At 40.1% G+C, this 13,848-nt stretch overlaps 2 protein-coding genes across 2 annotated transcripts; both read left to right on the plus strand.

The window, feature by feature from the left end:
- Positions 1,267-4,474, plus strand: LOC104785974 (putative glucuronosyltransferase PGSIP8). The gene is made up of 4 exons (XM_010511271.2): positions 1,267-1,727; positions 3,042-3,502; positions 3,584-3,731; positions 3,828-4,474. The coding sequence occupies exons 1-4, from the start codon at positions 1,393-1,395 to the stop codon at positions 4,366-4,368; spliced, it is 1,485 nt and encodes a 494-aa protein (XP_010509573.1). The 5' UTR covers positions 1,267-1,392; the 3' UTR covers positions 4,369-4,474.
- Positions 5,638-6,784, plus strand: LOC104788975 (NAC domain-containing protein 2-like). The gene is made up of 3 exons (XM_010514731.1): positions 5,638-5,922; positions 6,004-6,595; positions 6,693-6,784. Exons 1-3 carry the CDS (start codon positions 5,638-5,640, stop codon positions 6,782-6,784), a joined length of 969 nt encoding a protein of 322 aa, XP_010513033.1.

The raw sequence follows: 13,848 nt of genomic DNA on the forward strand, positions 1-13,848 counted from the left end.
TCGACTCCAAACACGTCTAATCATCTCGGAATTCACTAGAAATCACAAATACAATGTACCCAAGCAAGCAAACACCACAAATAACAAGGAATCACACAAAACAAGGGAGATCTCATGCTTAGATCAACCATGGTCAAGCACTCACCTCTTTCCAGGAAGATTCTGAACAGTAGGAACGAAATCCTCACTCCTAGCAAGCTTCTAACTCTTTCCCAGCTCCAAAACTCTCAAGAACAGCAAGTAATCTCCCAAACTTCTCCCAAAAGCTTAAGAACTCTCTCTCCTTTCTTTTTCTCTCAACAGCGGCGAGTAAAAACAAATAATACGACCTAGGGTCGTTTTTCCCCTTTTTCACACGATTAGGGTTTTAAATCAAACCAAACCGAACCAATTCGGCAATTAAATCAAACCCGACCAAACCGGAAAACATGGTGTCGATCGATGCCACCAAGGGTGTCGATCGACACCCACACCAAAAATACACAAATTGGTTCGCGGGCGTTACAGCTATTTATATATTTCTTGACAGAATTGACTTTGAACATTGAATTATGTAGTGGAAATAAAATATAATGAACTAGGATGAGACTTGCAGTTGCACACCACTTGCCAAGAGGACAACGGCTCAGTCACATGGTCCTCTATATTGACCATTTCCATAATATTATTATTAGCTGCCAACAAAATACATTAAAATTAAAAAAATGCGGTTACTTTCATAACTCACCACCTCTTAATTAATTATATACTTTTAAAACTAAGCAAAACCTTAATTCATCATCTTCTTGTGCGTTACAGACTAAACAGAGCGTTACACATCTGACATCTCCCTTGGTCCAAAAAATGTGACTAAAGAGATAGTAGTATGTGCTAGCTAGTTTGTCTTTTAAACCCTTAAAACCTGGAATCAAAATCTTAAATATTTTTAAATTATCAATTTACTATAAAGATTTCGAGAATTTCATTTGAAAACGAATACTCAATACAGAACGAATGTAGAATTCGATCAATAGTTCAATACTATGAACGGTGATAGATTTGTCTCGGAAAATGGAAAGTACAGAAATTACCATAATGAGCATTAATATTTTTAATTTCAAGTAATTAGCATTTAAACTTATTTTAGGTAAATGAGAGCAACTTAGGAATATATGCTCTCAACCATTGGTATTTGTTTTGATTAGTATAATAACTTTTGTCACTGGCCAATCATCCATTAGACCTTTTTAACCCTTCACAGTCTCCCAGAAACTCCCCCCTCTCTTTGATACATTCATTATATATATACGCGTATGCGCTTACAAATTCCTTAAACAAAAAAAAAAATATCAGATTCTTCATAATTCTTTTTATTTGTTTTAGCAATTCGGACATTGTACAGAGAAATCAAGAATGGTTTTGCAGAGAGGCATATTGATATTATTGTGTTTGGTTCTGTCTCCTTTGATAATCGAAACGACAGCGAGACAGCTGCTGCTGCCGCAACCGCAAGAAACGGCTGTAGATACCTCAAACGCGGTCGTAACGGTTCAAGATCGTGGTTTAAAGACGCGGCGGCCTGAGCATAAGAACGCCTACGCAACGATGATGTACATGGGTACGCCAAGAGACTACGAGTTCTACGTGGCGACTCGTGTTTTGATCAGATCGTTAAAAAGTCTCAACGTGGAAGCTGATCTTGTCGTCATCGCTTCTCTCGACGTCCCTCTCCGATGGGTTCAAACCTTGTAAGTCTCTCTTCCGACCATTATAAAAAACGCTGTCCGTTTCCAATTGCCAAAATATTACTTACTTTGGAATATACAATCTTCATTTTATTTTTTTATAGTTTTTATTTTGTTTTTTTTTTCTCATAAACTAAATGGGATATTTTTCTAAATTAACTTTACTAAACTCTCTAAACACGAGTTCCATCTTGTAGGACACTCTTGAGTCTTAATTTGATACATTTATTTTCTTAGAAATTGAAGTAAGCTTAGAAAATTGTCCCAATGAGAAAACGACCACCTTATTCATAGAAAGTATCGTGACCACAAATATATAGGTTTAAGAGGTTTTCATAGTACATTCTTTATTACTCCAACTCTTTTCTTTCTTCTGATTGGCTTCACGAATTCAAAAGAAACTTTAAAGACCTCTGTGCCTTTTTTTGGTCCTTACTATTTTTGTGTATAAGTAAAAAGTTTGGGGAGATTCAAATGGTAGAGTAGATATGTATGTAGTTGAGACTTTTAGACCCACCCATTCAACTACCCATTTATAGCTTCTCCTATATATTAGATGACAACGCGCCTATCTGTATTGAAATTATCTTTGTTTAAGAAAATGAATCTCCAAAACTCGTTAGGTGTCGTCTAGTTTTGAAAAGAAAGTTTCTTTTGTTTTTTTTTTTCATAAGTTTTTAATTAATAGTATTATGATAAGTTTTTATATCATATCTTTTTATGATAAGATAATACACGCGTAGGTTTATCAAACATTTGACTTTTTATAGACATATTTGGATTAAACATAGGGGTCCGAATGGTACTAAGTATATAACCACCAAAACAATCAATAAACCTTATGAGCTTGGTAAAACCTTAATCAACAATTCACCCAAATAAAGTTAGAACATGCGTAGAATAAAGAGAATGGGAATGCGATCGAAAACAACAAAATCTTAGTATTACAATTGAATGCAAAGCATACTATAACTTAAGGAGAGTTGTTTGACTTTAGCGCTTTGAATGACAAATGAAAACCTTTTGGAAACATGAAAGAGCTGTTTTTGTCAACAATATTATTTTATGACCGGCCAATCTGCTGTACAGATCATGCCATAACGTCTACATCTCAACCTCATTACCTATAATTATTTGTTTGTCCCTTGGGACACTTCCGATGATTAAAACAAACCTATAATAATTTCTAGCAACACTTGGACTTACATAGTTACATGCATATACGTAAGGAATATATATATGCTCACGAAAACATGCACGCATAGATTAGATGTTGGTACCGAATAAAGATACTAACGAACGTATGTGTGTGAGTAGGGAAGAGGAAGATGGAGCCAAAGTAGTGAGAGTTGAAAATGTGGACAATCCGTACAGGAGACAGACCAACTTCAACAGTAGGTTCAAGCTTACTCTGAACAAGCTCTACGCTTGGGCTTTATCTGATTACGACCGTGTAGTCATGCTTGATGCGGACAACCTCTTCCTCAAGAAAACCGATGAGCTGTTCCAGTGCGGACGGTTCTGTGCGGTCTTTATAAACCCTTGCATCTTCCACACTGGTCTCTTCGTGTTACAGCCATCAGTGGAAGTGTTCAAGGACATGCTCCATGAGCTACAAGTTGGGAGAAAGAATCCGGATGGAGCTGATCAAGGCTTCCTTGTCAGTTACTTCTCTGATCTTCTTGACCAGCCTCTCTTTCGTCCTCCAAGTAACGGTTCTGTGCTTAGTGGCCACTTGAGACTTCCCCTTGGCTACCAAATGGACGCTTCTTATTTCTGTAAGTCTCTTTTTCCTAATCTTGTCTTTAATACACATTTTGGATAATGTAATAACATGATCTCTATCTTGGTACTCTCAGATCTTAAGCTAAGATGGAACATACCTTGTGGACCAAACAGTGTGATTACATTCCCAGGAGCTGTTTGGTTAAAGCCATGGTACTGGTGGTCATGGCCTGTTCTTCCACTAGGGCTCTCATGGCACGAGCAGCGCCGCACTACTCTAGGGTAATTTTAAATTTCAAAAGATGATCACTCCCTCTCAGTCTCCACAATATAATGGCTGATATTAATAACTAATACTGTGTGTGATCTTTGCAACAGGTACTCAGCAGAGATGCCTTTAGCCATAATCCAGGCAGTGTTCTACCTTGGAATCATACTGGTCACACGACTAGCTCGCCCTAATATAACCAAGCTATGTTATCGCCGTTCTGACCGCAACTTGATAGCGATCCAAGCAGGTTTCAAGTTTATCGCACTTCTCTCTGTAGTTGCAGCCTACATCTTCCCTTTCTTCACTATCCCTCACACCATCCACCCACTCATTGGCTGGTCGCTTTACTTGATGGCTTCTTTTGCTCTCTCCTCCATTCCAATCAACACTCTTCTCCTCCCAACGTTACCTGTTCTCACTCCATGGCTCGGTATTCTCGGGACGCTTCTCGTCATGGCCTTCCCTTGGTACCCTGATGGAGTGGTCAGAGCCTTGTCGGTTTTCGCATATGCATTTTGTTGCGCACCTTTTGTGTGGGTTTCTTTCCGCAAGATAACTTCTCACCTCCAGGTTTTGATTGAGAAAGAGGTGTTGTTTCCGCGATTGGGAGACTCAGGGATCACTTCAGGCTTCAGCAAACTGTATTAGGAGTCGTTTTTTTTCATTTGACATATTGTTTCTGTATATAAAACGATTATTATTGTTTCATTCACATTATCATTTATATCAGCTCACCCTAACCTTATTGCTTTCACCTAGTCAATTTCGGTACCATGATTTCACAACTCTACATTCTTCTTGTAGAGTAAACCTTGTGTTTGGTCTTGTTTAACTCACTCTCTTTTACACAAAGAAATGAAGAATTAGAGCATGAAAATTTAAAGACACAAACAATTGAGCAAAGTACAGAACACTCTGTTTCTCTCTGTTCTTATTTGTGTCCCTCTTTGATTGCTCCTCTCTAGTTACAAAAGCCCCCCTAGACTTTTTCACTGTTAAATGTATCCACAGATCGTAAACACAGATCAGAGAGAGTAGGAGCAGTTCTGTTCGAGTGCTCTGGATTGTAACCAGCAAGAATGGCAAGGTGGATTACTTCCCTAAGTTCTGAGTAAATAGTGCAGACTCCGGATGCTTTTTGTCATACAAGTACAACGACAAATTTATGAACTTGATACCAATCTCTCAATCCAACCTAGCTAGGGTGAAGGTTTACACAGAAGAAATCAACTAAGAATGAGATATCTCAACGCAAACATTAGCTCTCCACAAATGTCCTAGCATCGGTCAATTCTTTTTTTTTCTCTTATTTTTGAATAAGAAAGATATATAAAAAGTTTAAAATATATTTTGATGAACAAAGATAATATCAAATCTTTATTCGAATCCAGTTACATATATATCTTTTCAATTTTTTTTGATAAAATCCATATATATGGCCACCGGCTTATTACAAGCCTTATAAATAAAGATACATAACCTACGTTGATTCTCTTACAAAATATACTTTCTATCTAGTTGATTTTCCAAAAGCTACTCGATGTCAATGCCTGGAAGAAACAAGCGTAAAGAAAGATCCTTGCCGGAACCGGAACCGTCAGAGATTCCTTCTTCTTCAGCTGATCATCACTTGTCTTCTTCTCCTTCGACGAGACCTTGCTTTCCACCAGGTTTCAACTATAGACCAAACGACTTGGAGGTCATCTCGTTACTTGGACGGATACAAGACTACTTGGGAGGAAACAGAGACTTATTGGCCACCCTTTCTATACATATCGTGAACATCTACGAGTCCAATCCAGAACAGCTCTCAGGTTTGTCGTCTCCTTGTAGAACAAATTAATTACTTCTTATTTTTATCAACTTTATTTCTTCTTTCTCTTTGGGCAAACGTTTACTTATGTATGTTTTTGAAATATGTACGTAGAAAAATTCAAGAAGGGTAATGATACAGATTGGTTCTTTATATCGAAGAGGAACAAGATGGGTAAAGGTGGAAAAAGGCAGAAACGTGTCGACAAAGGCGGATACTGGCACTCAAAAGTTGCTTCCAAGAAGATTGACGCTGGGCAAGGCCTCGTTGGTTACAAAACCGCACTATCATACTACGTTGGGAAACAACCAAGGGGCGTAAAAACTAGTTGGTTGATGCATGAATACTGGATTGATCAGTGTCCGCCTTCTGCTGATGAAGACGTAAAGGTATGTATGCGTTTCTTGATTCCCAAGTTATTAAGTTTTCTTTTATTTTATTGTCAGTTTTATTTTGGTTGGTGCGTGTAGGACTATTCTTTGTGCAAGATCTATCATAGTACACAAGCAATAAACAAGAAGAAGAAAGAAGAGGAAGAAGAGAATGAGGAGCAGCAGCCTCCTACTGTCGAGTATCATCAACCGCAGCAGTTTCCGCATGCCCCTTTGGATTCTTACCAACCGCAGCCTCATCATGATATTGCGTATCAACAACAACTTTTGTTTCAGCCAGCCCCGCTGGATTCTTATCAACCGCAGCCTCGTGATTTGGCGTATCAACAACAGCAGCAGCAGTTTTGGCCAGGCCCGCTAGATTCTTACCGACCGCATCAATGGTCAGGCCCGCTAGATTCACACCAACTGCAGCCTTATTATGATTCTGCGTATCAGCAACTTTTAAGAACACTAGAGGGAGAAAATGGTGGCGTTCAACAACAGCAACCGAGTCTTCCTCCTCCTCCTCCGCAAGGTCAAGATTCAAGATCCGGGATGGTGATGACCCAAGAAGACGTGTTGGATACGTCCAAGGATGACGACTTATTTGACATGATCGATGCATGGTTAAAAAATGTGGAGGAACAACAGCATGGTGTCGATACTCAGCAACAACAACAAGAGCAAAGTACACAGATTCTTCCTCCTCCTCCTCCTCCTCAAGGTCAAGATTCAATGTTCGGGAATGTGATGACGGACCAAGACAGTGATGCTATATTATTCAGTAATGTGGAAGAGCATGGTGTCATTACTCAACAGCAACAACAACAACAGAGAGAGAGTAGCATACTTTATAGCTCTGACCGAAACCCTCTGATGATCTAGCAAGTTTCACTTGATCCATATAAAATCCACACTTCTAGTCACATGTTAGCTTCATCTAATCGTTTAGCTATTTAGTTAAGTCAAGCTGTGATGTAGACTATAGACTATACAAGTAGAGACCAGAATAGACTCACTTGGACTAATTAAGCAAAACAAGATCATGTAAGAACGTTAAACCCTAAACCTCAAAACTCAGAACCAAAAACTCGAAAGCTGAGGGGGAAACAAGTTCCAACAAGTCACCTGCTTGGCCTTGAAGCCTAAACGACGAGCTTTGTCTGGTCGAGTTGGTCGAGTCAGACGGACGATGGAAGGTTGTTGTCTGTAATTCCAGCACCTTACGCGTTGCAGGTGCCTCATAACATCCGATTGCTTCTTCCTCCATAGCTCCGACACATACTTGTACGCACCTACTCATAACATGAATTGTTTAAACAAAATAACGAATCATTTATTGGGAGCTTGGTTATAACCGGTATACAACCGATTCACTTACAACAGCATATTCGTGGGATCCTCCCCAACATTATCCAGAGTCGTAACAAGCTCCGTAACAGAAGCATTTTTAGTTTGTAACTAGTGTAGATTCTCCGTGATTTCATTTTTGAGTTTGATCATTAGTATATATATGTACAACATTCCCGAAGATGAATACATACAGAAATTCTTCGACATTGCTTTGTTTACATGGTATCAGAGCCTGAACTCTAATTTTTTTTTTTTTTACGATAATGACATCGACCACGAACCCGAACCCGACTGCTGGCACTCCGGCAACAACAACAACGGCGACTGTGGAGGTGAGGCGAACTATCTCGCCATATGACCTGACTTCGGCGGACAACCCCGGTGCGGTGATATCGCATCCGCTACTCAAGGGGACGAACTATGATGAATGGGCTTGCGGCATGAAAACGGCGTTAACGTCACGTAAAAAGTTTGGCTTTCTCGATGGCACAATTGCTAAGCCGCAAGAAGGTTCCCCTGATTGGGAAGACTGGTGGACGATCCAAGCTCTCTTGGTTTCATGGATCCGAATGACGATAGATCCGGTGTTGCGGTCTACCATATCACACAGAGAAGTAGCCAAAGATCTGTGGGATTACTTGAAGAAAAGATTTGCGGTGATGAACGGCTCACGTATACAGCAAATAAAGGCTGAGTTGGCGTGTTGCAAACAGAGAGGTCTTGCCATTGAAGCCTACTATGGGAAGCTCAATCGCATTTGGGACAGTCTTGCAACCTACCGTCCAATCCGAAGGTGTCAATGCGGCTTGTGTACGTGCGACCTTGGTACTGCACAAGAGACTGATCGGGAGGAGGACAAAGTACATCAGTTCTTATGTGGACTCGATGATCAGTTTCGAGCTGTTCGCTCAAGTCTTGTAGCAAGGGTACCGGTGCAACCACTTGAGGAGGTGTACAACATTGTGAGACAAGAAGAAGATCTTCGTGTCACAAGTGAAGAACGTCCGGAAGTGGTGTCGTTTGCTGTGAACACAAAACCGAGGTTCAAACTTGAAGACAAAGAAGGCATGATTTGCAAACTTTGCAATCGCCATGGGCATGTTGCGGATCGGTGCTACGCAGTCATTGGATATCCAGAGTGGTGGGGTGATCGCCCAAAGAGTCGTTCGTTACATGGCAAGGGACGAGGTGGTGCTACGTTTGGTGGCGGAAGAGGACGGGGACAACAAGTTACCTTTGCCAATCATGTGAATGTACCCGCGGTGGACCCTGTTGGTAGCGAACTAGTGAATCATATCATCACAGATAAGGATCGTGACGGTGTGAGTGGCTTATCAGACCAGCAGTGGGGAGCAATCAAAAACATTCTCAATGCCAAGAAAGATACCACTACAGAAAAATCCTCGGGTAAGTTTTCTTCTTTTTCTTGGATCATGGATACGGGAGCTTCTCATCATTTGACAAGTATATATGATATGCTATCGAATGTAAGAGAGATGTCACCAGTGTTGATAATTATGGCCGATGGTAGAGAAAGGGTTTCTCACAAAGAAGGTTCAGTTCATCTTGGGTGTGGTTTGATGTTAAAGTCTGTTTATTATGTTGAGGAGTTGAAATCGGATTTGATATCTTTGGGACAGCTTATGGATAAAAATAGTTGTGTGGTTCAGATGTCTGACACATTTCTGGTTGTTCAGGACCGACCTTCGAGGATGGTGATTGGAGCTGGTAAAAGAGTTGGAGGTACGTTTCACTATCGAAGCATGGAGACAGTCGATGCGGTTACAACAAGGGAGGAGCAGTCTTACGAGTTGTGGCACCAAAGAATGGGACATGCTTCTGCAAAGATAGTGGGAATGCTTCCATGTTTCTCTAGCTCTTTTTCTGTTTCACATTTGAATAAGGCGTGTGAAGTATGTCTCCGCGCAAAACAGAGTCGTGATTGTTTTCCAATAAGTTTGAATAAAGCTTCAAAGATTTTTGAGTTAATTCATATTGACTTGTGGGGACCTTATCGTGTTCCGTCGCACAATGGTGCACGCTATTTCCTCACTATCGTAGATGACTTTTCTAGAGGTGTCTGGTTATATCTCTTAAATGACAAAGGTGAAGCTCCAGGTCGTTTACGAGATTTCTTTGCTCTCACGGAGAGGCAATTTGAAACAAAGATAAAAACGGTGCGAAGTGACAACGGATCGGAGTTTCTGTCATTGACATCCTTCTTTCATGACCAGGGGGTGCTCCATGAAACGTCTTGTGTTGGAACCCCTCAACAAAATGGTCGGGTTGAAAGAAAACATAGACACATCCTCAATGTGGCAAGAGCCTTGCGATTTCAGGCCAATTTACCTTTAGAGTTTTGGGGAGAGTGCGTTTTGACGGCTGGATACTTGATTAATCGAACACCAAGTTCTGTTCTGGGCAATGTGACTCCTTTTCAGAAGTTGTACAACAAGGTTCCCACGTACGATCATCTACGAGTGTTTGGAAGTCTCTGTTTTGCTCACAATCTAACTCGTGAGGGTGACAAGTTTACCTCGAGAAGTCGACGGTGTGTCTTCGTCGGTTATCCTTACGGTAAGAAGGGGTGGCGCCTATATGATCTGGAGAAGAACGAGTTCTTCGTTTCACGAGATGTGGTGTTTACAGAATCTAAGTTCCCGTTCTCTCCTGCTACGCCTTACCCGCTTGTTGATGACGATGAGGATGGTCAGATTTTGTGGGCTCCAATTTCAGAAGGAATTATTGAGGAAGATAATGGGCATCAAGGCCCAGCTAGGGTAATCTCAAACAGCTGCCTCCCGAATCCTGTTCCGCCAAATCAAGAAGGTGGGCCTCTTGTCTCGGCCCAGACTGAAATAAATGTTGATCCCCAAATAATTACTCAGAGTCAATCGTCTTCACCGGAGATTACCACGACAAATCAACAAGCTCAGTCTATCGAACCAGAGCTTGGCAAAGGTCGCCGTCAGAAGACGCAATCGATCAAACTAAAAGATTATGTGATCGATAAAAGCTCACACTCTCAGAAGGAATCCTGCAATATTGTTCATCCGATAAGGAAACAAGATACGACACGACGTTTCTCCGATAAACATATTGCTTATGTGACTGCGGTTGTTTCAACGGTGGAACCAAAATCATATACGAAAGCGATGGAAGGTGATAGATGGAGAAACGCCGTGGGTTCAGAATATGGAGCTTTGCAGGAACTCCACACATGGGATGTCTTAGACTTACCAGAAGGTAAAAGAGCAATAGGAAGTCATTGGGTTTTTAAAGTCAAATTTCAATCCGATGGATCCATTGAGAGGTATAAGGCGCGGTTAGTGGCTATGGGCAATAGACAAATCGAAGGAGAGGATTATGGGGAAACTTTCTCACCGGTCGCAAAGATGGGAACGGTACGTCTCTTTCTCGATACTGCTTCAAAGAATGGTTGGATAGTGCATCAGATGGATGTGCATAATGCCTTTTTACATGGGGATTTGGATGAAGAAGTTTATATGAGATTGCCACCTGGTTATCAGTTGGAGGATAAGAACAAGGTGTGTAGGCTACGAAAGTCTTTGTATGGATTAAAACAAGCTCCTAGATGCTGGTTTGCAAAGTTGACTACAGCATTGTTGGAGTATGGTTTTGAGCAAGCGTTAGGTGATTACTCGTTGTTTACTTATGAACACGGAGAAGTTCGTTTACATATTCTTATATATGTAGATGATTTGATCATCACAGGAAGTTGTGGCAAGGCTACTCAAGCGTTTAAAGAGTATTTATCTACTTGTTTTCGTATAAAAGATTTGGGAGAGTTGAAGTACTTCTTGGGTATCGAGGTAGCTCGTAATGCCTCTGGAATATATCTTTGCCAGCGGAAATACGCCTTGGATATACTTGCTGAAACAGGCTTACTAGGAGCTAAACCTGTCGAGTTTCCGTTGGAGCAGAATCACAAGTTACATTTATCAGACTCTAGACTCTTATCCGACCCTACACCATATCGAAGGCTACTGGGCAGGTTAATCTATTTGGGAGTTACACGTCCGGACTTGGCTTATTCGGTACATGTTCTTGCTCAATTTATGAAGGAACCGCGAGAGGATCATTGGAATGCGGCAATTCGTGTTGTGAAATACTTAAAATTAGATCCGGGTCAAGGTGTGTTATTGAGATCAAACAAGAACTATCAGATTACAGGCTGGTGTGACTCGGACTGGTCAAGATGTGCTATGTCTCGACGGTCAGTCACAGGATATTTTGTGCAATTTGGTGACTCACCGGTGTCTTGGAAGGCAAGAAAGCAAAAGACAGTTAGTCATTCTTCAGCAGAAGCGGAATACTGGGCTATGGCAGACCTGGTACAAGAGTTGCTGTGGATAAAGCGAATGTTAAGCACTTTAGGAGTCTTTCATGTTCAACCGATGACTGTGTACTGTGACAGCAAATCGGCGATACATATCGCGACGAATCCGGTGTTCCACGAAAGAACAAAACACATTGAAAATGATTGTCATTTTTTTCGGGATGAAGTCGTCACAAAGAACATACGGTTACAGCATGTTGATACAACGGAGCAACTGGCGGATATTTTTACAAAACCTATAGGACGAGATGGGTTTTGGCACTTCAGGTCCAAGCTAGGCATACACAATCTATATGCTCCAGCTTGAGGGGGGGTATTGGGAGCTTGGTTATAACTGGTATACAACCGGTTCACTTACAACAGCATATTCGTGGGATCCTCCCCAACATTATCCAGAGTCGTAACAAGCTCCGTAACAGAAGCATCTTAGTTTGTAACTAGTGTAGATTCTCCGTGATTTCATTTTTGAGTTTGATCATTAGTATATATATGTACAACATTCCCGAAGATGAATACATACAGAAATTCTTCGACATTGCTTTGTTTACATCATTTATAAAAACTCTAGACGAAGAGTATTATTAACCGCAAATGCTTACCCATTCTTCAAGTTACGATGACCACCGCACAACTTGCGAACAGAGTATTAGGTTAACGCCAAGAAAAAATAATTAGCGGCGAACACTGTACATTAAGACGGCGCGTTTTTTTCGGCCTTACACCTATTGGGCTACCCATCAGCTATTACACCTAGGCCCTAGCTAATCCATAGATTGTTTGGGGTTTATTCCTCAATCACGTGTTAGTGAATTAAATTACTGTATAATTATAAAGTTTTGTGAGATTTGTAACAAATAATTTGTTGGATAGTTTCGAAACATTAGTAAAAATCTGTTTCTTTTCTTCAAAATTTTTTTCTTGTCTACTATTTTTTTTTGGTCACCCGAGACCCGTCTCATCAATCCATGAGAGGGTTATCATGCAAAATACAAAAAACTAAACTAAAGCTTCTTAAAGTATGATATTTTCTTCTAAAATCTGGACTCTTTTGTGGAAAAAAAGATATTGGAAAAATATTTGAAGTTGATTGTGAAGAACATCGTGCTTATCCCTAGAGTTGATGATATGTGTAGTAGCTAGGTGCCTGAATTTCAATAAGTACTAGCTAGTTCACTAACGTTTAATTTCAACACAACACATATCATTGGAAGCAAAGCTATCGGAATAAGTATTTCTATATTCATGTCATACATTCAACCATATGATCTTATCATGTGAACATGCATGTGCGTAATCTGTCGATTACATATTAATCGATCATTCACCAAAATATCAAATGTATATTATAATTTAAGAAAATAAAATATTTAAAAGATAGTACACTAAACTAGCATCTTTTCCAGTGGGACTGGCATATACCAAATTAACACTAAAAAATGAAACCCATACATTATTACACTTGTTTTCATTGATACATATATAAGATGAAGACAATAAAACACCAATGCGTGGCAGTACATAAAACATCGCCTCAGCCTTACTGATGTTTCTTGGGGTCCCTTTTCATTTATATATAGTAAGAAAATTATTCTCTTACGTTTTATAGACCACAAATAATGGGAAAATTATAAAAGATTTGTAATTTGTAAAAAGTAGCTTGGCCTTTGGGAAGGCAACAATGTTTATCAGAAGATACAAACTCCACTTTCGTCTCGTTCGTACAATGGCGCCAGTACGGACATAGCCTAGCACGTGCGCCTCAGCCCACCATTTCCAACGTCATCTGTAGATTCTCTGAACAATTCTGTATGTTCCTTTCTTCTTTTTATTACGTTTTTGTATATATTTTTAATCACTTTTTTTACTGTAAGAAGAAACAATTCTAAGGACAACATCTTCACTCCAATTTGTTCTTGCGTACCTCTTAAGTTTTAAACTAATGATTACGTTATACATTTAACTATATCCTTGTAGCTGTTAGTGGTTTTTTTTCTTTCTATTCTTCGCTCAAGTTCTAGTAACCAAATATATTATTGAACCGTGTGAAAGCCTACTTGACTTAACGTCCTTTGAGCGACTGATGTTAAATTCTTCACGAATCACACGAGGATAAAAAATTGTTCATATCATGACTCGGATTACACCTATATAGAGAGCGTTTGTTGCTAAACCGTTACTCATCAAGACTTGCGAGAAACCTATGATGACCTCTTATATCTGCTCTTCTT

This window comes from Camelina sativa, chromosome 5 (genome assembly GCF_000633955.1).
Source record: "Camelina sativa cultivar DH55 chromosome 5, Cs, whole genome shotgun sequence".
NCBI classification, from domain to species: Eukaryota; Viridiplantae; Streptophyta; class Magnoliopsida; order Brassicales; family Brassicaceae; genus Camelina; species Camelina sativa.

Coding starts and splice junctions, on each gene's coding strand:
- LOC104785974 (XM_010511271.2), top strand. CDS start 1,393: ATGGTTTTGCAGAGAGGCATATTGATATTATTGTGTTTGGTTCTGTCT. Junction 1,728..3,041: donor CTCCGATGGGTTCAAACCTT/GTAAGTCTCTCT, acceptor GTGTGTGAGTAG/GGAAGAGGAAGATGGAGCCA. Junction 3,503..3,583: donor AATGGACGCTTCTTATTTCT/GTAAGTCTCTTT, acceptor TGGTACTCTCAG/ATCTTAAGCTAAGATGGAAC.
- LOC104788975 (XM_010514731.1), top strand. CDS start 5,638: ATGTACGTAGAAAAATTCAAGAAGGGTAATGATACAGATTGGTTCTTT. Junction 5,923..6,003: donor CTGCTGATGAAGACGTAAAG/GTATGTATGCGT, acceptor TGGTGCGTGTAG/GACTATTCTTTGTGCAAGAT. Junction 6,596..6,692: donor GCAACAACAACAAGAGCAAA/GTACACAGATTC, acceptor TATATTATTCAG/TAATGTGGAAGAGCATGGTG.